The sequence below is a fragment of the Heteronotia binoei genome, chromosome 5 (assembly GCF_032191835.1).
Source record: "Heteronotia binoei isolate CCM8104 ecotype False Entrance Well chromosome 5, APGP_CSIRO_Hbin_v1, whole genome shotgun sequence".
NCBI classification, from domain to species: domain Eukaryota; kingdom Metazoa; phylum Chordata; class Lepidosauria; order Squamata; family Gekkonidae; genus Heteronotia; species Heteronotia binoei.
In genome coordinates, this window is record NC_083227.1 from 144944365 (window position 1) to 144967657 (window position 23293).

Here is a 23293-nt window from a genome sequence, read left to right on the forward strand (position 1 = left end):
TTATTTAGTTTCTGAGGCACATTCATTGTACAAGAAGCTCATATAATATGTTTCTGGAGGGACCTGCAACACTTAGGAGTCCAGCTGGGCAGGCCTTCCCTCACTTTTGAGGGCTACTGAAAAATGGATGTGATTAGAGAACAAAATAACAGAGGCCCAAGCTGCGGAATTCTGGAGATATTCTTCTGAAGAAACTGTGGCCTAAAAGAACTACAGTGCTTTCTTGTCTTTTTGCATATTTTATTTTATTAGTGTTTTAAGCCACCTTGAATGCACGAACAAAGAGATAGCACATACTCAGCATTAGAACTTGGAGACTTACAGTGAAACTGATTGCTGATAGGTTTAGGATTACAAAAGGAAGCAATTCATCCAGCAACAGAATGTATTGCCATAGACAGTTACAGCTACTGGTGTGAGTGGTTTTAAGAAGGGTTGCATGAACTTATAAACTGTGTGTGTATTAATAACTGTTTGCCATGATGGCTAAAACTTGAGTAGTTGAGTAACAGAGAACAGGAGTGGGTATCTCCATTTTTCCCTGCTAGTGAGCCTCTGAGGGCATCTGGATAGTGTGCACGTCATTAAATGAACTGTGGTTCGACACAGCAGGCAGTTCTTAGGATAGTAAACTGTTTTACAGAAGGAAGCATTCCTTTAATGCCTATATTTTTATTTCTACAGGCAGGCTAATAACAGTCAGAATAAGCCAGGATTCCCAAAGAAGAACCCATATACAAACACCAAGTTGGAAGTTCGTAAAATACCCCCAGAACTGAACAATATTACACAGCTTAATGAACACTTCAGCAAGTTTGGAACAATTGTCAACATTCAGGTAAACCAGTAATGTACTAGATTTGGTCGGGTGGCATAAATCAAACGATTCTGTGATCAGTTATACAGCATGCTGCTTTTATTTTATACTTCATTGTTTTATGTAGAATAGTCTCTATACAAAGTCTTGATTGAAGACTTGTATATATTCAAGTATCCTATGGAATCCCATAGCTCTCTATTAATTAGGGGATTAGCTCTTTAGTACCAGCCATCAGATTAATGATTAATGTAGGAAACTACAGTACAGTGCAATTAGCAGAAGTTGAAATTGCCATCATGTTTGTAAAAGTTATTCAAGATAATCTTTCTCACACTATTTCTCGCATACATAAATACTGGCACCCCATTGATCAAATATTAATCCATCCAATCTTAATATGGCCAAATCTGAAAGTAATTAAAGCCGAAGATTGGAGCCATGGACAGACAAGTTAGTTCCTTCTGCAAACCTGAAAAATGCCTCCTGTTTGGAGAAAAATCTGAAATAAAAATTGCAGGTTTAAACTGCCCCCAAAATAATAAAAAGATAAAATGGAGGAGAGGAGAATGATATAAGCTACTTTTGGTCTCCATTGTTGAAAAGGGCAGAGCATACATTTTAAAAGTATATAACCAACAATGTGATAGCAGATAAAAAGGTAGTTTGGTGGGTGGTTGGGTAGTGAGCAGGAGAGAAAGGAGCGAAACGTGAGAATAAGGGAATTGGCTGCAGAAAGGTGGGGGGAGGAAATAGTGTGCAGATTAGGGGAAAGTGAGTTCCTCTCATTAATATATTTTATATATAAACATAAAAAACAAACATTGAAAAAGGTAAGATAAGGTAGAAATACCACAATGGTTCATTTATACATAAACAATGATATTTTGGGCAATAAAAACATAAAATAATTCCTGTATGTTCCCTGCTTCCCAGCTGAATCTAATATGACAAAAAAGCAACATTTGCTGCAAGATTTATGTCTTGGAGCAATTCCTTCCTGCTAAATGAATTTGTTTCTTCGTTGATGGCTCCCTGTAAGAGGTGAAATTAACGTATTGGGAATCTAAAGGAGAATACTTCTGAGGAAGATTGTTTTGTCAGAAACAAGGTGCCACCAGGACTCATTAAGAATTTAAAGATTCTATAGAAGAGATAAGAATTTAGAGATTCTATAGAAAAATCATAAATCGGCCTAGTGGAACACAGCATACCTTTGCTGTACTTTGGGCACAGGGATCTGTTCCAGACTCATTTGGGGACATGCAAACATCAGATATTCTGTATAATGTTAATCTTATCTAAGCTGGTATATAAGAAACATTTTTGTGCTTCATGTTCTTTTATTTTTATTTTGTGGATTTATAGTCCTCTCTTTCCCGTAATGGGCTCAGGGTGAATGACAACATTACAATAATAGAACAATAAAAAATCCAACAATAAAACAAAATGGTTAAAACAAGCAGATGAGACAGCATGAATGGTGTAAACCCAGTTTACAGATTAGGACATAGATGTCATAGGCGTCCTAGATGTCAGAAATGTCGGCCTGATCTCTAGCATTTTGCTAACTGATGTAATACTACTTTAAGAGATTTCATAGTTTTGTCACTTTAATATATGTGTTTGGAGCCTACACACGGATCATTTTGTGATCCCAGCTGAATCTGGGAGCCACCAATGTGCAGCTGGACCATAGTTTTTCCAGGCAGAAGCTGTTCGGGAGGAGGTGAAGAGAAGGCTGAAAGCAGGGAGCAAATATCTGAGGGGGTGGCAGAAAAAGGGAGACAAGCTGTGGTGGTGCCCAGGAAGGGAAAAGAAAAAAAATAGCTGTGGAAGAGAAAACGAGATGCCCCCTGCAAATCCATGTTCAACAAAAGCTCCATCCTAAGTGTCAGGGTCCCCCGTTTATATACCTCTAAAAATCAAGATTAAAAAAATAGTAAAAATTTTCATATTTAGATAGTAAAATCTTAAGACTTAAAAAAAAACCTTTTTAAAAGGTACAGTTAATTTCTTCATGTGAATCAGAAGAGCTGCATTAACTTAGATGACTGTTTTGTTAGTGACTAGCTGAATTTCTATATATAGGCGCTAATAGGAAGATGATGTGGTACTTTAAATATTTTTTTTAAAAAATATTAAATTTTTAAATATCTTTTAAAAAATGGGTGTTCCACCACCTCAAATCTGAGGTTGTTTCCAAGTTTCTCATACTTTCAGAAATGGTGTTTCTGGTAGCATAGGTGCATGCCTGCTTCCACAAAAATGACTTGGAAACACATTGCACAAATGGAATTCATCATGTAGCATTTGCACTGGGGACAGGAAATATTTTTTTAAAATAGAGGATTATGAACTTTGATATTGACTTTCCACCATTGTTAACTCTGACATAATTTCAATGTATGTTCCTTAGGTTGCCTTCAGAGGTGATCCAGAAGCTGCTTTAATTCAGTACTTAACTAACGATGAAGCCAGAAAAGCCATTTCTAGCACAGAGGCAGTATTAAACAATCGGTTTATAAGAGTTTTGTGGCATCGAGAAAACAGTGAGCAGCAGCCGTTACAACCTACCCAACAGCAGCAGCAGCAGCAGACCCAACTACCACTTCATCACCAAGTTCACCTGCAGCAACAAATGCTAACACAGACTCCAGCTGTAACAGTGCACAGCAGTGTGCCAAAGGTGTAGTGCCCATGGACAAATTGGAGTACTTTTCTCCCTCTACTCCCTAAGGAATACTTTGGGTTTCTAATTCTTTTTTTTCAGAGTACACACAGTCATAGTGTTCTGTTTTATGCTTATTCATGCAGGTAACAAATAAACCTCTGACAGCAGGTTCCTATGTCATTAACAAAGTTCCAGTTAAATATCGCCTTGGAGCAACTGGTGGAAATCAGCTGGATTCTCAACATTTGTTGCTTAGCCAGTCCAGTGCTGCAGCAGAGGATGCCCAGGCAAGTACAAATGTACATTTGCATCTAAACAGCATTTTTTTTGTTTGGTTAATAATTGTGTGTTAGTTGCTTGCTTGATTCTGTCATGAATTTTCCAGGTGGTTTGGAGCAGTTATAACCTCTGTGAAATGCTGCTTAGATTACTGCCCAGTATTTTCTTTCTCAGTTTTTTCATAAGTTCCTGTTGTATGACAAGGATTTAAGCGTTTTGCATAATACAGATTATTATAGGAGGTTGACACTGATATTGCAATGTGATTTGTACTCCTCACCAAATTGAATACTTGTGGGGTGTTGAATAAAATGTCCAGTAAGCCAAGAAATTGCCTTTTCATATTGATCAGTAAAACTCTTCTGTATTCCAAAATCATTATTTGTTTATGACGAGTGAGTTTTTTCTACACATGCAAGAGTGAGAATTCATTGTGCTGGCCATTTAAGACCATTCTGTCAAGGTTCTGGTTGCAGAATAAGCTGTTGAAACATGAAGTAGATCAGCAAAGTAATGTTAGTAATTTTGCCCTTTTCCAAAAGCCTTGGTTAAAAGGAAATGTGAGGTATAAGCAGGTTGTATCATTTGAGTTCTCCCCAGCCACCAGCTGCAGTGCTGTGATGTCAAAAAATCTAGTTGGTCAGAACTAGCAAAGCATTGGTCATACTCCGTTGAAGTGAATCTTGGTTCTGCCTCCAGCAGAACAGTAGCTGCACTTGACCACTTTCGCTCTCTACACTCCCTTTCCCATGCAGCATTACAGCAATACTTAATACACTGGGACTAAATGTTTGCCCCCTGGTTGTGAATTGTGTACTGTGTGGTCACTATTTTCCCTAATGCCCTAAAAATAGTTTGGACTTATTAAAAACACCTCATCCCTACACAGCCTGCAAAATACAGGATAATTTTGCAGTGTAATTTTATCTTTTAAAAGATTGTTTTTACACAGGATAGCTAGGTACTAGGTGTGCAAGAAAAAAAAAAGCAGTATTTTTGGGTGCAGGTTTATTGAACCCAAAAAATATCAGTATTTCCCGATATTCCCAAATCTAAATACAATACTGGTATTTAGATTCAGGAGATATTTGGAATTCCCAATATTTTTTTTCTTTTTTTTTCCTCCTGTGGACCTGAGAAGAAAAGCAGAAGGGAATCAGCTTGGGGTGGTGGGAGCTGAGAGTCCCACACTGCCCTGGCCAGCCCTTGGCTGGCTCCTCTTTGCAGCTTAGCTGCAAAGATGAGCCAGCCACAGCTGAGGCTTCTCCCTGCAGGCTCTGCTAGGTAGTCCAGTTCAGACTGGACTGCCCAACAGAGCCCTCCCAGGAGTTGATCCTGTGGGGAAAGTTCTCCCCAGAGGCGTGACTGAGGCTCTGCAAACTGCAGCTATTTGGTAGTTCCAAAAAATCCTGAATACTGCCAGGATTTTTCAGGGTGGCCATTTTCAGATAAATGAATCAGCAGCCCACTTGTTAACTAGCTGAGAAAATACCTGATAAATACTGATAAGGTATTTATTGCATAGTTTTTAACTCCATTTATACCAAGCACACTAGATACTTGCAAAGCTTCATCATGGCATAATATATGTATTATCCTAAAATTACTGTTTTCAGATGTTTCCCACTTCTGCTGCCCACACAAAGATGGTGTACAGTTCCTCCAACTTAAAGACATCCATAAAATCTAGCACAGGAAATAAATCCCACAATGTCCAAGACGTTCTGAAAAAGAAACAGGTAACTGTTTATGTGCTTACTATTTGTGCTTTATTTGATACAACAGGTTGGATTACATGTGGTGGCAGGAAATGCCACTAGAAGTGGATTTCCCCTTTTTGCCTGGCTTTTTGTGAGCTTTGAAAAGTGACTTAGAGGTTTTAGAGATCCACATGAATGAAAAGCCATGCAGCATTGTAAGCTGCTCTTAGAAGCAGGAAGTGAGTAAAATTAAGAACATAAGAGAAGCCATGTTAGATCAGGCCAATGGCCCATCCAGTCCAACACTCTGTGTCACACAGTGGCCAAAAAAAAAGTTATATATATATTTATATACACACACACTGTGGCTAATAGCCACTGATGGACCTCTGCTCCATATTTTTATCTAAACTTCTCTTGAAGGTAGCTATGCTTGTGGCCACCACCACCTCCTGTGGCAGTGAATTCCACATGTTAATCACCCTTTGGGTGAAGAAGTACTTCCTTTTATCCGATTTAACCTGTCTGCTCAGCAATTTCATCGAATGCCCATGAGTTCTTGTATTGTGAGAAAGGGAGAAAAGTACTTCTTTCCCTACTTTCTCCATCCCATGAATAATCTTGTAAACCTCTATCATGTCACCCCGCAGTCGACGTTTCTCCAAGCTAAAGAGTCCCAAGCGTTTCAACCTTTCTTCATAGGGAAAGTGTTCCAGCCCTTTAATCATTTTAGTTGCCCTTTTCTGGACTTTCTCCAATGCTATAATTGCTCTTTTGTTCTGTCCATGGTGCTTCAGGACTGCTGATAGAGGAGGAAAAGGGGTGATTTGTGGCATTCCGCAGGAAAGTATCCCATATGACATAGGTTTTTATCCATGTAAATCTTCCAGTGTTGTCACCTTTTTGTAGCAAGCAGTCGAGGTTGGTGAGCAAAGCAGGAAGTGAAAGAAATTTGTCTGCACCTCACAATGGTGTTGTAAGAATCCACCCCATTATGTTGCACATTTTCTGACTGGTGCTACCCGTAGTTTGAAATGGAATGCAACTTTTATTGAAGTCTGCTTTGCATCATGATCAAAGTCATGTTCATCAGAAGGGCAGTTCCCAAGAGTTCGTATGAGAAATGTTTGTTTCAGGCTTCACATTGAAGTTGAAAAGGTTTTGGCATAAGTATGATGAGTCTTCTGCCTTATGAAAGGTCTTCTGGAATATAGGTCAATTTCATCATGTTGGATGATTCTTTTTCCACCACAAACAGATGAACTTTCCATATAGGGGGCTCTTCAGCAGTTCATTTCTGAACTGAGTTGTTTTTTGTGAATACAGCCAGGATCCAACAAAGTTTTAAGCTATTTTGATGCTTCTCTGATTGGGGGTGAGTGAGAGGTGGTGAAAGCCATGTTAAGCTGGCTGTTAGCCTGGGTGTCGAAAAAGTGTTTTGTAAAATTTGTTTGACTGCATGCTCAGGGCAGCAAGGCATATTAGGAGCACAGCTGAAGTCTGAGCCTTTACAATGCCATTGACATACATTGTGCCTGACATAATAGAAAGTACTGTACTTGTGTCCTTCACTAAAAGGTTATGTTACATTTGGTCTGTTTAAAAAAAATGATAACATTTGCAGTATCAGCTAAGAGAAACAAACTGGTAAATCAGTTTTCTAATGACATTAATTAGGGTATGCTTATTTATATCATGGGAAACATTTTGATTGTTTTATTTATCTGATTGTTTGATTGTTTTAATATTGTTTCGTTTACTGTCTATTGTATGCTGTTAGCCGCCTTGAGTCTGTATGGAATGGGTGGGATATAAATATAACGTAAATAAATAAATAAATAAAAATCTTCTTTGTTAGGAGGCACTGAAGCTACAACAAGACATGAGGAAGAAAAAGCAAGAGATGCTAGAGAAGCAAATAGAATGTCAAAAGGTGGGCCTGGATTTTATCTCATTTATGTATTGCATGTTTGTTTTTAGCAGGTACATAACATTTAAATCATTTAATGGGAAACTTGGATAGAGTTAACTTAATCCGACATGGTTTTCATATTTTCATTTACATAGATGCTGATATCAAAGCTAGAAAAGAATAAAGCCATGAAACCAGAGGAGAGAGCAGAGATCATGAAGACACTGAAAGAGCTAACAGGAAAAATCTCACAGTTGAAAGATGAATTAAAAACTTCATCTGCAGCTTCTACAACATCAAAACTGAAATCTAAAACTGAGGTCAGTATTCACACAGCAACTCTAATAACTTTAGTTAAGGAAGATATTGTGTTATATTTAGTGAAGACTTCAGTGGAAGGGATATGGCTATTTGTCACATCTCTCTTCCCCCCTCCGCACAGTAGACTTAAGGATTACTCATTTTCATGGTCATTGATTGATTGGACTTTTAGGTTATCCTTCCTGCAAGCAGGGCTCAGGGCAGCTTACGTCAGAGCAAAAGCACAATAATCTAAATCAATTTGAATTATATTAGCATTAGAGAACAATACAGTTCCAGATAAAAACAGTTCCAGATGGTGAATAATTTTAATTGGAATTGCAATTCCCCAGAGCAGGGGTGGCCAGACTTCTTTAACACAAGAGCCTCAAGACATAAATGTCAGATGTTTGAGAGCCAGAAGACAAGGAAGAAAGGAAAGCAAACAGATGGGGGAAGGAGGGAGAGGTGGAAAGAAAGCAACTTCAAATACATTCTCCAAGCCAGCTGACTGAGTGTTGGGGGCTTCGAGAGCCACTCAAAATATGTGAAAGAGCCACATGTGGCTCCTGAGCCACAGTTTGGACACCCTGGCCCCAGAGCCTCTTAAGAGGTGGGGGTGGGTGGGATACCTGAGCACCAGACTGTTTTATGCCCTGCCACTGTCCTCAGCCAAAGGCCTGGTGGAATATCTCTGCCTTGCGTGCCCTGCAGAAAAGTAGTAAATTCTGCAGGGCATGAATGTTCTCCAGCAAAGAGTTCTACCAGGCTCTGCTCCACCAAGAGTTCTAAAAGGCTTTGGCCCTGCTCAGAGACCAGCTGGATCTTTCTCTGGCCAGGAACCACCAGGAGATGGGCCCTGCTTGGAGCTTTGAGGAGGGTGAAAGGGCAAAATCCCCTTCCTTTTTTTTCAAGTCCAGCTCTGAGGGAACAGGGACAATTGCATCCCCTTCTTCCTCACTTCAGCCCCCTGACTTGTGTATAAATCAGCTTTTCTGGGATTTGAAAAGAGTGCTGGCACAGAGGTGAATGCAGCAGACATCTGCAATCTACCAGTGCCTTTTACTTTGCCATCCAGTAGTGTGATCCATCCAGTGGGTATGTAAAGTGAAATCAGTAGCAAATTATTCTCTACATTTTTCTTTTAATTGACTGTCTGGATCTGAAGATAGGTGTGTTCTTTTACTGGTTGCTTAAGTGAAACACCCAGTTACTGCAGGGTACAAGGCATCTCCTTGGTTTAAAATGGAGGTAATAGGTTCCAAGTGTGAAGATACAGATAAATGTACCATTTATTTTTAGCTTGTTTGCCTGTAGAGCTAGTTCAAAACTCTTCACCTGCAAAAATACAGTGAAGCAACACTTTATTTCTGTATTTCCAAGTGCAGATACCCAGTGGGTTGGTATAACCACCTTAAGTCCATTTGTGGAAAAAGGCAGAAAATAAATGTTTAATATTAATTAATTGTGGGACAAATGTATCCATAAGAATAAGTAGGCTGTATGAATGCTAATTTACTTTAATTATGTTTTTTATTCATCTGCCTTGTACAGTTCTTGTGCATTGTTAATGTAGCTGTCAAAGACTAGGAATTGTAATTTTTATCTGCTGTCCCAAAAAAAACATTGCATTACATCATAGCACTGGACTCAGCATGAAGACCAGTGCTGGAATTCTGTCATGTTCCAGAATGTAGACCTACAAAATTTTAGTGTCTCATTTCCTTTAAAATAGTAGATAGCAATTCATATTGATCATCTTGTTGCACTTAACTAAAGATAGTTATCCATAAAAGTGAATGGATTTTTCAAGCACAGTAAAATTGACTTTAAAAAAAAAAAACCAAATCACCTTATGTCATCCCCTTAGAATATTTTGCATTTTTACTCATACATGTTCCTGAAAACATGAGTTTCCTTAGAGACTGGAAGCTGGGGTCCTTGGTTTTTCAACAAGAACCTGTGGCTTCACAAGGCACCTTCAAGGGTCATGTCACTGTGTGGTCTGAATCAGCATTGCCTACGCTTATTATAAATGCTATGAAATTGGTGTGGTGTAATTTTCTTCTCTTGCCTGTCCCCTTTAAAATGCATGTATTGAGTATGGAGGTAGGCTGGGAGTGAGAAATTATTCCACAAGGATTTCTATCAAAACTGCTACTGAAAGAAAGAAAAGCCCCAAAATGCAAATATATTTTCTTTAAATATATTTTTCTTTTCTTCCATTTCAAGGCACAGAAGGAACTTTTGGATGCAGAACTAGACTATCACAAGAGACTGTCTTCAGGAGAAGATACAACAGAGTTAAGGAAAAAGCTCAACCAGTTACAGGTGGAGGTGAATTTGCAAAGTTATCTGCTCTATTTATAATAATATTGGCTTGCATCCTGTGTCTTGTTTCAAGTGGCGGACAGGCACTTGATTTCCACCAGTTTTTGCTCATACACACGTTGCAAACCCCAGTTTACTCCGTAAGTTGTTCTTGAGGGGTCCCCTGACCCTCAGGAATAAAGGGAGGGACTCAGTGCAGTAGGAAGGGGGAAGACAGAAATCGCGTTCCAGAAGCCCAACATCATAACCTTTGCTCCTCTTATGGATCTCAAAGACACAAGCCCATTATATGTGGCAAATAGTATAAAACACATAATCTACAAAAGCTGAAAACAATTCCTTTCTTCTATAGGCTGCTCGTTTAGGTATCTTGCCTGTTGGTCGTGGAAAAGGAATGTCTGCTCAAAGCAGAGGGCGAGGGCGAGGTCGTGGAGGAAGAGGGAGAAGTACAGTGAACCATATGGTGGTAGATCATCGTCCCAAAGCACTAACTATTGGTGGCTTTGTGGAAGAGGAAAAAGACGAGTTGTTGCAGCATTTCTCAGTAAGTCAGCAATTTGTGACTAGGATTTAATGTAACCATTCTACTTTCTGTTCTATACTCTTGAATAATATAAAGGCATATTTGCCATTAAAATGAACATCATCCCTTTTAGTTGGGTTGGTAACTGACCAGTTGTGTATGAATCTAGTCTGCTCCTTTAGCAGGAATTGGTGATAGGATTGCATCCTGTATCACCATGCACTCAGTGCCAAATGAGACATTCTGAATAGTAGATGTCCATAGCTTCCAGTTGGTTATCCTTCACTAATCTGTTTATAATTTCCTTATCCAAACATATTCCCAGCTGTATTTCTTTAAAATGGTTCATTAGGGCTGTCATCAATCCAAAGGATACTTTTCAAGCTTTGAATCACTCTGCAGTGACTTCTTACTAGGGATGGGCACAGTCCAGGAAAAAAATGGACCCCAGAGGTCCAAGGTCCATGGGGTTTATTGAGCAACAAACTACGTTTCATGCCATTTTGCACATCAGGGTAAGACAGTCCCAAATTTACCATTGGGCCTCCTGGATCTTCCTCTTTCCCAGCCCTGCTCCTCCCCCCTGGCCCTGCAGCTTACTTGTGAAAAGTTGTGGCCCACTTTTGGGTCCCCACTCAGTCTGAGAATCACTGCAGTAGAGAGCTTATTTCTTTCTTCACATACAGGCCGAACATTCAGGAGACAGATGTTGTCACAGTTACAATTGTCACCTGATTGTGTGAGCCGGTTTGATGTAGTGGTTAAGAGCAGCAGACTCTTAATCTGGAGAACCAGGTTGATTCCCCACTCTTCCACATGCAACTGCTGGGTGATCTTGGGTCAGCCACAGTTCTCTCAGAGCTGCTCTCTCAAAAGCAGTTTTTGAAGAGCTCTCTCAGCCCCAGCTACCTCACAGGGTGTCTGTACTGGGGACAGGAAGAGAAGACAATAGCAAGACTCCAAGTGAAGGGCAGGGTATAAATCCAATCCTCCTCCTCTTCATCATCATCAACAAGGAGGATGCAGGGCCACTTTTCAGGGGAAAGAGGGCCTTCCACTGTAGTGTTCTGGATGGTGAATTGCCAATGGATATGTTCATAAGGAAATCTCTTGAGGCTTCCTGTGGTAGGCTGGTCAGCTGAGAAACACCACCTTGCTCAACTCATGAGTGTGTGTAAGAAATGATTGCTGTTGCGGGGGAGGTAATGCCCTTTTTTTTTTGTACATGGAAGTAACACTGCTGTACAAAATTTTCTAAAAGTCTCCGCTTGTATTAATGCAGTTCTCAAACTACCACTATGCCAAGTAAAAATCCATGTTCAAATACGTAGTATTATCATTTGTTATCAGAGAGACAAGTGTATGCTAAACACAGGTCTGCATGAATGTAGCCCACTTTACAGTTCAACAGAAATCAACACAAAAAAAAAAATCCCAGACAAAAGAAAACACTCTTTCCATCACCTCTCGCTTCCCTGCTGAGAGTTGCCAGCTCAAGCTGCGCACCCACCTTAAAGGGATGTCCCTACTCTGACCCACACAAATGACTGTAAGGGATTTATTGACAATGTGCTGAACTGTATCTACACATTTGGAAGGAATACTGAGAGTCCTGATAGAGCGAAAACAGAAATAACGTTACTGAGGGGAATAATACAGATATCTGGACTGGATAATTAAATTCACGCAGTTATAATAACATTAAAAAGGTAAAGGTAGTCCCCTGTACAAGCACCAGTTGTTTCTGACTCTGGGATGATGTCGCATCACAACGTTTTCACAGCCGACTTTTTTTTATGAGGTGGTTTGCCGTTGCCTTCCCCAGTCATCTACACTTTCCCCCCAGCAAGCTGGGTCCTCATTTTACCAACCTCGGAAGAATGGAAGGCTGAGTCAACCTTGAGCCGGCTACCTGAACCCAGCTTCCACCAGGATCGAACTCAGGTCATGAGCAGAGCTGTACTGCAGCCTTACCACTCTGGGCCACGGGGCTGCCTCATAATAACCTTAAGTGTTCCATATTAAATGCAGCACTAGAAAGCCCACTGAAATTAACCAAGTATTCTAAAACTCCACACATACTGTGCAGCATTTCTCTACTCAGAGTGGAAGTTAAAAGAGAAAGCAACAAGAAAGGCAGAATTAGCTGTAGTTGTGTATTTGTGCAGGTCTGGCAAACATCAGATTCTTAATGCAGGGATCCACATGCACAGGGAGCAATCCAGAGGCAAATGGCAGAATCAATGTTCTGCCAAGGCAGACAGGAACTTGGATTATTTGGAGCCAGTCAAAAGTCATATTGGGGAAAGATTCTGATCCCAGATATAGGACCAGAGTCTTGGGTTAAATATTTTTGTCTTTCTTAGCTTGGAAAGACGGGAGGGGATGGGTGGACTATTAGGTATGTTACCTGATTGATCAAAAGGGTTTGAAGAGGCATGTCTGGTTTGTGGGAATGTTCCCAAATAAGAAACAGAAAGGAGGTCTCTGGGCTGGGAGAAGATGTATCTGGAGAGACCATCTCATTTATCTGGAACAACAATCATAAAAAGTTGGCCTTTGAAAGCGGATTACAATTTATGCAAGTAACATTTTGTGAAGTATTCGTAAGGTAGCATCTGTATATTGTAGATACTTTTATAGTAAGTTACTGTTCTATAATAAAGTTATGGTTAAACACTGTGTTTTCCTGGTTTTGCTTGCTCTCACTTTATATTCAGTAAATTTGTTTTACAGATCCATATAAATATTTTAATAAATGAGGGGGCCTGGGGGCAAGAACCAAATTATTCTAAATGCATTATTGTCACTCCTGTGCTAACTAGTCTTGATAGACAGTTTTATAGCGGGATCAAAGATCTTCCAAGTTGAGACTATCAAATTAAATTCCAGAAACCTTGTCTTGTTTCTGGTCTTCAAACACCTTGCCAAACATTATGGAAGCTTATTTTCATAACGGAATATTTTCTGAAGTGCTGATTGTGGTGTTTCCACCAGTCTCACTTCGTCCATGAGAAAGTGTAGTTTTTAAGCCCCTCTTCCTGCATTCAGCTTTGGCAGTAATACCTGTGTAACATGTGCAAAAGCACTTGCCAACAGATGCTATATGTGTTAAAGGCAGGAGTTCTGAATAGGGATCCCAGATCCTTATTCTAGCTTGCAACACCTGCCCACACTGAACTTTAAACTGGTTTTTCAAAACTTGGAATGGTCAGCATAGCACATGAGTGCTGGAAGCAATTTCCCTTTAAACAGTTCTCACACCAGCCTTGCAAACTGCTGTTTCAACCTGGGAACATAAAAAGCCATTTGGAAATCCAGTGAGAGCTGAGAAGGTTGCATTCCACACAATCCTGTGAAGCCAAGATAATGTAGTCTTAGATGTTTTGTGTTCCAGTCAAATAGCAGCAGTGTTCAGTTAGCAACCATGACATAGATTTGAATGATGAACTTTACAGAGGCAAACAGGTGATAATTACCTTTTTGGCTCACTATTCAAATTAGCCTTTTGTTTTAAAATAAGAATATCTTCTTAATGGGCAAGTAATTAGGAAGCCACTGAATAGTTTCTGAAATTAACATTGTGATGGTATGCTTATTAATATACATGTCAGTTTTCAGGTGAATATCCAAATCTCCAAGCTTTAGCATTCACTAGTACAATACTACATGTAACATTTTTCTCTTTCATCAAGTATTTTTCCTTCTGCACATTCTTTTCCATCAAAACTGTCTCAATGAAGCATATAACCTTTTACTGTGGTATTCTAGCATGCTGCACTGTAAAATCTGAGTGATCCTTTTTCATATGATATGTCTTACAGAAATTTGGAGATATTGAAGGCCTTCATGAAGAGGACTCTCCTTTAAGTATTGTTCTGACATTCAAATCCCGCTCCGAAGCTGAAATTGTAAGTAACATGATATAAATAGTTTGCATGTTCCATCCTACAGCATGAGTTAATCTTCTCACTTTCTCCTGAGTAGGCAGGGCTCGTCAGTTAATATTGTGGTAATTCTGAAGAAGCAGGGCTTGCTTAATAAGCAAAGCATTCATCATACTGAAAAGTTATTAAGTTACTATCGGATCTTCTTCGTGGTCTCTGTTCTTCACACCCATGGGATGAAGCATCAGCGCCAATCCGCGATCGGTAGTACCCAAGACCGGGATTTTAACGCGCCAACATCCCGTGAGCATGCGCAAAGCCCCCACCACGCATGCTCCCTGGATGGCGCAGAGTTCCCACCAGTTCCTTCTTGACCGCCGAGTCGGACAGTCACATTTCGGCTTCTCCGATCGTTACTTACCTTTCTTGCCTTTAACCGGGTATTCTTAGTTCTAGTTCTAGTTGTTGTTTTTTAAAAAAAATTAATAGGACCAGACCATTGCCAATACAAAGCCCTCCCATTCGGGCTTTCAAGCGTTGGGGACACCCAGAGAGAGATGCTTTCGCGACAGTGCAGAATCGCAAGTGCCCCTGCTATTGCTCCAGAGGGGGGAAGGGACCAGGGTCCCTGGGGGACGGCCTCCTGTTTCCGTGGGAGAGCAGGTTCCTCTATCTTTTTCCCCCATTGGCTCTCCTCACCAGAGTACTCCACAAGTTGCTGCGGGAAAGACTGGAGTGCATATTGATCGCTCCCTGGTGGCCCAGACAAAACTGGTTTCCAATCCTCCTAGCTTTGTGGGGGGATCAGTATCACATGCTTCCTCCAGAACCAGACCTCCTACTAGCTTGGGGGTGGGGGGGGGGTCCCTGTTTCATCACAATGTCCCCCATCTGAACTTGATAGCTTGGAGGATCAGCTTCCAGCCTTCTCTGGCAGAATCAGACACGTCTTGCTGAATAGTAGGAAGTTTTCGACCCACCGCTGTTATGGCAGCAAGTGGTCGAGGTTTTCTAATTTTGTCAGTGAGTGGGGTGTGCCAGCCCAGAGTGCTGGGCTTGAACTGGTTTTTGAGTTTCTTTTATCCCTGGTGGATGCTGGCCTTAACCACTCTTCTATTAGGGTTTATTTGGCTGCGATCTCAGCGCACCATGCCCTGATGGAAGGCAAGTCTGTGTTCACACATGGGCACAATAAACGTTTCCTGCAGGGTTTGCTTTGGTTATACCCACCTTCCAGAGTGCCTCCTTCTTCCTGGGACCTTCCATTGGTATTGGATAGGCTTACGGGGAAGCTGTTTGAACCTCTAGCCACCTGCCCGTTGCATTTGTTATCATGGAAGACTGCTCTTCTGGTTGCTGTCACCTCAGCTAGATGAGCGGGTGGACTGGTGGCTTTGCACTCTGACCCTCCTTACATCACCTTCCATGTTGACGGGGTGTCTTTGGCACCGGATGTTGCTTTCCTTCCTGAGGTAGTGTCAAGTTTCGATCTGAACTTAGAGGTCACACTACCGATGTTCTATCCATTGCCCTCCTCAGCTGAGGAGCGGAGGTTGCACTCGCTGGACGTTAAGCGAACTTTACTTTTCTATTTGCATCGCATGAAGAGCTTTTGCAGGGACCCTCATATGTTTGTTTCTTATGCGCCTCCCAATTTGGACCATAAGATTTCGGCTCAGGGACTTTCTAAATGGATCTCAGAAGCCATTAAACTGTGCTACTTGCTGGCGAAGCGATCTCTGCAAGGTCCCATCCGTGCCCATTCCACCAGGGCACTGGCTACTTCCACTGCATTCCTCAAGGGTGCTTACTTAGCTTTCATGAGACATTACACCCTTGATGTCAGGAGGCATCATAAAGCGCAGCTGGGCAACCTGGTCCTTCAGTCTGTTCATTCAGCATGACCATCAGCTCCTGCCTCCAGGTAAGCCTGGCTTGCTAATCTCCCATGGGTGTGAAGCACAGAGACCACGAAGAAGATAGACAGGTTGCTTACCTGTAACTGATGATCTTCGAGTGGTCATCTGTGCATTCGCACCACCCGCCTTCCTTCCCCTCTGCTGTTGGTCATTCTTGTGACTGACTGCGGTCAGAAGGAACTGGTGGGATCTCCCATCCCGGGAGCATGCATGGTGGGGGCTTTCTGCATGCTCACGGGATGTTGGCGTGTTAAAATCCCGGTCTTGGGTACTACCGGTCAGGGATCAGCGCTGATGCTTCAACCCATGGGTGTGAATGCACAGGTGACCACTTGAAGATCATCAGTTACAGGTAAGCAACCTGTCTTTACTAGATGTTATTGGATGCTGCTTTCTTAACATAAGCAGTTCCCTTTTGGCTTCAATAAAAAGATTTTTAAAATTTCAACTGCTTAAGTTGTATGGCTGTAGGCTGTTTCCAAGCTGATTGAAGTATGTAATTCATCCAATTAATAATTAAGCACTTTGTAATTCAGGAAAAAAGGTAACATTGTTACAAAGAATTCTGGTGAAGAATAGCATTTGGAGCTAAAAACAAATAGCATATTGTCACTGATTTTTTTCACCATATTACATGCATAGCTGTCATTTTCTGAAATATCCTACTTTAGGCTGCCAACCAAGGATTAAAGTTCAAAGACAGACAACTACAGATATCATGGCACAAACCCAAGGTACCCTCTGTATCTGCTGAAACTGAGGAGGAAGAACCTAAGGAAGAGGTATTGGAAAAATTTACTAGAGTACTGAATCATTGCTTCTGGGCTGAAGTATACACATTTTAGAAAACTTGACTGATTCAGTGGCACTAAATACTTCTAAATATAAACATGGGAGGAAATTTAGCTCTAGATTAATTCTTTGTTAAAATAGCTGAATAGTGCTAACTACCTTTTCTGGCCCGATTTACAGAGTTCTCATTTGTGAAGCTCTAAAAGCAAGTGTGAATCTTTTGCTTTGAAATCACCTGCCTGAAGTCACCTACTGCCATACATTCAATCAGAGCACAGGTGTATTTGTGCAGCATGCATCACAGATCATTTTATATATTCCGGAATTCCTAGCATAGCACATCATGTGAACCAAAATTATTTTCATTCTTGCATATGAAGCTAATTAAATCCCCGTTCTTCAATCTTGAATGTGTAATCCCATTCCACTTTACAAGTATAATTAAGCATAACTAAGTGCAGATTAACAACCACAGTTCCTGAGCAATGGAATAATTCTTAGGTGTTTACTGTAGGTTTTAGCTTTTTTAAAAGTTGCTCTTGCTACTAGCTAGAAACTGTATAATAACTGGAGAACAGTATGGCATCCTCTCTGTTGATCTCTAGTTTGTATTGGTTTTAAAAAATTGCAGATGAAACTGTGTTCATATAATGGAGCTTTCCTATCTCTCTTTCAAAGTTACTGTTTTATTTGAAAAGCTTCTCTTGAGAGTCAGGGTACTTTTCAATAGCATGGGGGGGGAGTGTATCTCAGATGGGAAGTTGATTGATATTGCAGACACCATCATCATGCTTGCAAATGGTAGTTCCATTTGCTACTGCAGGAGAACTCTAGTATGAATAAAAACACAGTAGAGTTCATGATATGTGTATTTGAACCAAAATAAGAATCCACGAGGCAGCTACTGATGTACACTTCAACAAAGTTGGTAACAAATATGGGTCAACTCAAAATGCAGCTACATGGTAGGGGAGAGATGATGGAGGTTTATAAAATTATGTATGGGCTAGATAAAGAGGTTTTTCTCCCTGTCCCATAATACTAGAACTCAGGGACACCCAGTAAAGTTGATAAGTAATAGGTTCAGAACAAAACAAAAAAGAGATTTACAAGATAATGCATGGTATGGAGAAAGTAGAGAAAGAAGTACTTTTCTCCCTTTCTCACAATTCAAGAACTCGTGGGCATTCGATGAAATTGCTGAGCAGACAGGTTAAAATGGATAAAAGGAAGTACTTCTTCACCCAAAGGGTGATTAACATGTGGAATTCACTGCCACAGGCGGTGGTGGCGGCCACAAGCATAGCCACCTTCAAGAAGAGTTTAGATAAAAATATGGAGCAGAGGTCCATCAGTGGCTATTAGCCACAGTGTGTATATATAAAAAAAAAAAAATTGCCACTGTGTGACACAGAGTGTTGGACTGGATGGGCCATTGGCCTGATCTAACATGGCTTCTCTTATGTTCTTAAAAGGAAATACTACTTTACTCAATGAGTAATTAAATTGTGGAATTCACTGCCAGCAGACATAGTAATCCATGAGCATAGGTGGTTTTAAAAGGAAATGAGACAGTTTCATGGAGGATAAGTTTGTGAACAGCTACTAGTCATGTGAGGAGTAAAGGGAACCACCATAGTCAGAAGCAGGTTTGCAAGGAGAAAATATCAGGAGTGTCTTGGCCTTTTATCTTCTGTTTCTTGAACATCCATGGCAACTAGGTGGCCATTGTGTGACAGTGCTGGACTAGATGGGGATCTGTCAGGGCTCTTATTTACTCTGGAACCAATCTGTGCTGTTTGTATTAAGTAACATCACAGCACTGATGAATTGATGGACAAGTGTGATCACAGCATTTAGAATCAGTTTTCCATGTCTGCTTACCACCTGCTTATCATTTTTGATGTGTGTGATTTGACCTTGAGATACCTATTTAAAACAGCTTTAGCCATGTTAAAATATACTGGGAACATTAGACCAAACTTTTACTACTTGCCAGTTGTATCTTAGGATTCTGTCATTTTGTGTAAAACCACATCTTTTTTTCTTTACCTAGGAGACAGAAACCTCAGATTTATTTTTGCCTGAAGATGATGATGACGATGACGAAGATGAAGATGAATCTCGTTCTTGGAGAAGATGAAACTTGAAACTGAATCATATAGTTTTAGAACTGTTCAAAGTAAAACTTTTAAAAATTATTTAAAGGAAGTGAATGAGCCAAAAATTTGTTTTGTTTTTTCTTTTCTTTTATATACAATAGAGCAAGTGTGAGTTTCATATATGAACGTGGCAAAGAAGTAGCCATCACAGTAGATCAGCCAAAGGCCCAAAGCTTATACAGACCTATAAAGATGGTTGTGATCCTCTGATAACATTTCATCTTGAGTCTTTCAAGCCCAATTTGTATCCATTCTTGTTTTTAAAATATGGATTATATTATTATCAATTGCCTTTCAGGTTTTATTTAATAATACAGTTTCAGGTGACAGATGTAGGTAAAATTCATTTATATATAAGCATTGCCTTGAATCTGAGAATTCAACAAAGGTCATTCATTTGATGATGTGCTATTTAGCTTTAAGTCCATTTCACTTCTGTGTTTGTAAACCACCAAGAATTGCACAAAATGTGATTGTGGAAAAGATCGTAGTGCAAGGCTGCCCAGCCGAAGTCTATTGCATTGTATTCTGTCTAGACATTGTGAGCACTGTTGAGTCATGTCGTAATATTTTAGTTATTCTCCAATTAATACGCAGAATTAACTCAATCCATTCGATTAATTTTGGGTTCAGTTGACCAGCCACATTCACTTTGATGGAATAAGAGTAGGCCTCCTGCACAAATTGCATTGAAGTGAACAGTTTTTGGTGAAGAACATCCTCTACCAGTATTGGAAAATGTGTTTAGACTTTTTAAATGTTCCCCAGCCATTAGAACTCATTCTACTAACTCCATGATTGAATTAGCTATTTTTAATTTTTTAAAGGCCAAGTCTATGCAGTATTCCAAGAAAGCTACCGTCTGTAGCCCACAAAGACCAAGCCTTGCCCTAAAAAAGCACTTGGAGTGATATAATGCTGAACTCTCTACAGAGCATTTCTTAAACTGAATGTTAAAACTGTTGTTAAAGAGAGACATATTTAATGATGATTAACTTTTGTTTGCATTTGATTTTCTCTTGTTTCTTTAAGCACCAAATAGTAAATACCGGTTCTGATAGAGACTCGGTTAACATGTTTTGACTAACCAGAACATTAGATACTCATACCTATTACATTGCTCTGAAACCTAAATGATTTACCCAGTGGGTCTTTTCCCTTCCTTCTTAGTGTCTCTGTACTGTAGTCAATCCACAATAGCACTATGTTACAATGTTATGTAAGGCATGTGATGTCACTTGCATCCTGAATGTTAAAATTGGAAAGAGCAGAGGAAACATTATTCTATGAACTGTCCTGATACTAAAACATAGGTGCAAGCAAATAAGAAAAATATATTAATTTCAAAAGTCTTTATGTTCAAATATAATAACACAAGTGGTATTTGATTAACTCTTATATACCAGAAGTAGTAAATTAACTAAGTCTGGAAATGATGTTACATAAAGTCAGGCATATTTTTTTCCTGTTCTTCCCCTTAGTTTGGTTTCTTTGTTCTTGTGGTGGTCTGTAAGAAGCCAAACCAGCATTAGTTTATGTCCTAGTGACATTTTGAGAGGAGTTTAATTTTAAAGAGATTTTTCCCCCTTCACATGAAGGTCTTTGTTTTCTAGATTGCTACATTCCTACTACTGTTGAATCTCAGTGAATGAAGTTTAAAAAAAAAAAAGCACGATTGTTGCACATCTAATATTCAAAGCCTTGCTCTTCTGTCACCTTTAATATCTTTGGAATGTCTCAGCTCAGCTTATGGTTTGAATGACCCATCACAGCAAAATGCTTGAGTCTGGACAGTTTAAGCAAATGATAGAGGGAACAAAGGATTTATATATATATATATACACACACACATATATACATATATATAGATATAGATATAGATATGTATGTATGTGTATATATATATATATATGTATGTATGTATATTGTACAGGGTTTTTCTTACAGCTGTATAATTTTGTAAATATTTTGCTTTTTTGTGTACTAAAACTACCAGCATCTAGATTTCCATAAGAATTCTTGTATTTTTGTATCCGGAAGACTACAAGGAACAAGTGAAGCTATAAGAAATTTCGGTAGCTTTTCAGACAGACCGGATGGGATTCCTTTTCATATGGTTTTTAAAGTTTTGTTAGCTCACTGTTCAAAAAAGGAAAAATGCCCTTCCTCATAAGTGTTGGCTTTTTTAGTTGTGTGTGAAATACAGGAGTTGAGGGGAAAGGTGTTTAATGAGGAGGGGGGTTAAAGGATATGTTGGCTTACATAAATCCTCTAGTGACATCTTAAATGTGATTTCTTTCCCCAGAAGCACAAAAATGAGTTGTGCCCCTGAACTCATGTATCGAAAGCATACTATTGTGTTACTGGGAATGTAAGTGATGGGCAGCAGAGTGGTAATTCAGTTAATACAGAGGAGAAAGCAAAAACTAGTTCAAAGTGACCTTCATTTTGACATTGCTATGGATCTCCCTGTATTAGAACTTAGTCTGACACCATTTGTATGTTTTAGGTAGGTAATGTCAGGTAACACTTTATTTTTAGTTTCTCTGAAAATATAACTTCCACCTTCACAAGCTATAATGGACTTAGCATAATTAATCTCAAATATATCTTCCAAGTAAATTCATAACTATAAGTCGATCTAAAATAAAATGTTACCATTCTAGAATTATGCCTTCCTGACCACTCAAGAATGTGTAGAACTGATAGAAAATGAAAAGAATTTTACTGTCAGTTGGTCAGTGAATCACCCCCTAAAACTTACATGTATTACTGCTTATATAAGCTGTCTGGTGTGGAATCTTTTGTGGGGTTTTTTGTTTTGTTTTATAAATCCTGAAACATTAAAAAACAGCATCTGAAAACTGGTTTGAAAATATATGACCACATACAATAGAGATGCTTCAATGGTTTTTAACAAAATCATGTGAAAAGGAATATTAAATTCCTCTCAATGTATAGTAAATTTGTATTATAGTTTTTACAAAATTGTGAACGTGTAATAGTATATTAGAAGATATTGTTGAATTTCTAACTGTTTATACATTTAAATTCATACATGTAATGTTTGTTTTATTGATTACAATCTGAATTTCTAAGATGCATGTTGTCTTTTTGCAATAAAGAAAGAATATGGAATGGTTCAAAATTAAACAAAAAAAGCATAAACAATTTAAATACAAATTTGGAAAATTTAATAGCCATTCCAAAAAAATATTACCACAAAAAGAGCTGTATCACTTGATTTCTTTTGGGATGTGTATTGGCATGAGTGCTTGTACCGTCTTGTACCCTATGCGTGTGAGACATAAAAAATATTGGCATTGAAGGATTAGTTCTCCAGTGATCACTACATGCTCAGGAGCAATGCTCCTTCTAATCCAGGGGTGTCAAACTCATTTGTTATGAGGACCCGATCTGACATAAATGAGACCTTGTTGGTTCATGCCATATATGTCATAAAATGTAATGCCAGGTAGCAGAGATGTACACTTTATAGAGGACACACACAATTTAAAGATTCTTTAAAAACTTAAAATATGCTTAAAAGATTAGCATTTTTGCAGTATTTTGTTTATTTAACAATCTCTGATAACTGACACTACTTGCTCTAAATTTTTGCATCAAAATCTGGGGACAATGTCTGTGCTGTAGCAATCTGCATATGCTGTTCAGATTTTGTTCAGGTGTGTGTCTAAATTGCAAACCTACTTTTGATTTATTGACATTAAGTACTGAAATCTCAAGGTCAAAGCTTTGAGCTTAAGACCAAGAGGAAAACATGAAATGGCTGGGCATTGTCAGCTTTTGTACATAAGTTGCTTCATGTGCTGGTCAGCCAATGGAGAAAATAGAGGCTTTTCTCTGTAGCTCCTGTGCAATTGAACAAGCTTGGCAAAGCAAGCTGAGATGCATGCAGAAAGAAGCAAGAGGGAAAGAAGGGAGCAGATGACAGTGAGTTGCTCACCAGCCTGATAGCCCTCTGAGGGCCTGATCT

General features: G+C 39.4%; 1 protein-coding gene across 1 annotated transcript in view; it reads left to right on the forward strand.

Annotated features, from left to right (window-relative positions):
* Nucleotides 1-22524, forward strand: part of RBM27 (RNA binding motif protein 27) — a 60962-nt gene extending 38438 nt beyond the window's left edge. Inside the window, exons 11-21 of the mRNA XM_060240549.1 lie at nucleotides 685-838; nucleotides 3237-3506; nucleotides 3635-3778; nucleotides 5387-5509; nucleotides 7329-7403; nucleotides 7538-7702; nucleotides 9915-10019; nucleotides 10366-10557; nucleotides 14361-14447; nucleotides 17014-17124; nucleotides 19191-22524. Coding sequence (XP_060096532.1) covers nucleotides 685-838; nucleotides 3237-3506; nucleotides 3635-3778; nucleotides 5387-5509; nucleotides 7329-7403; nucleotides 7538-7702; nucleotides 9915-10019; nucleotides 10366-10557; nucleotides 14361-14447; nucleotides 17014-17124; nucleotides 19191-19277 — 1513 coding nt within the window. The 3' untranslated portion in view covers nucleotides 19278-22524. The remainder of the gene's footprint in view (nucleotides 1-684; nucleotides 839-3236; nucleotides 3507-3634; nucleotides 3779-5386; nucleotides 5510-7328; nucleotides 7404-7537; nucleotides 7703-9914; nucleotides 10020-10365; nucleotides 10558-14360; nucleotides 14448-17013; nucleotides 17125-19190) is intronic.
* The last annotated feature ends 769 nt before the right edge of the window (nucleotides 22525-23293 follow it).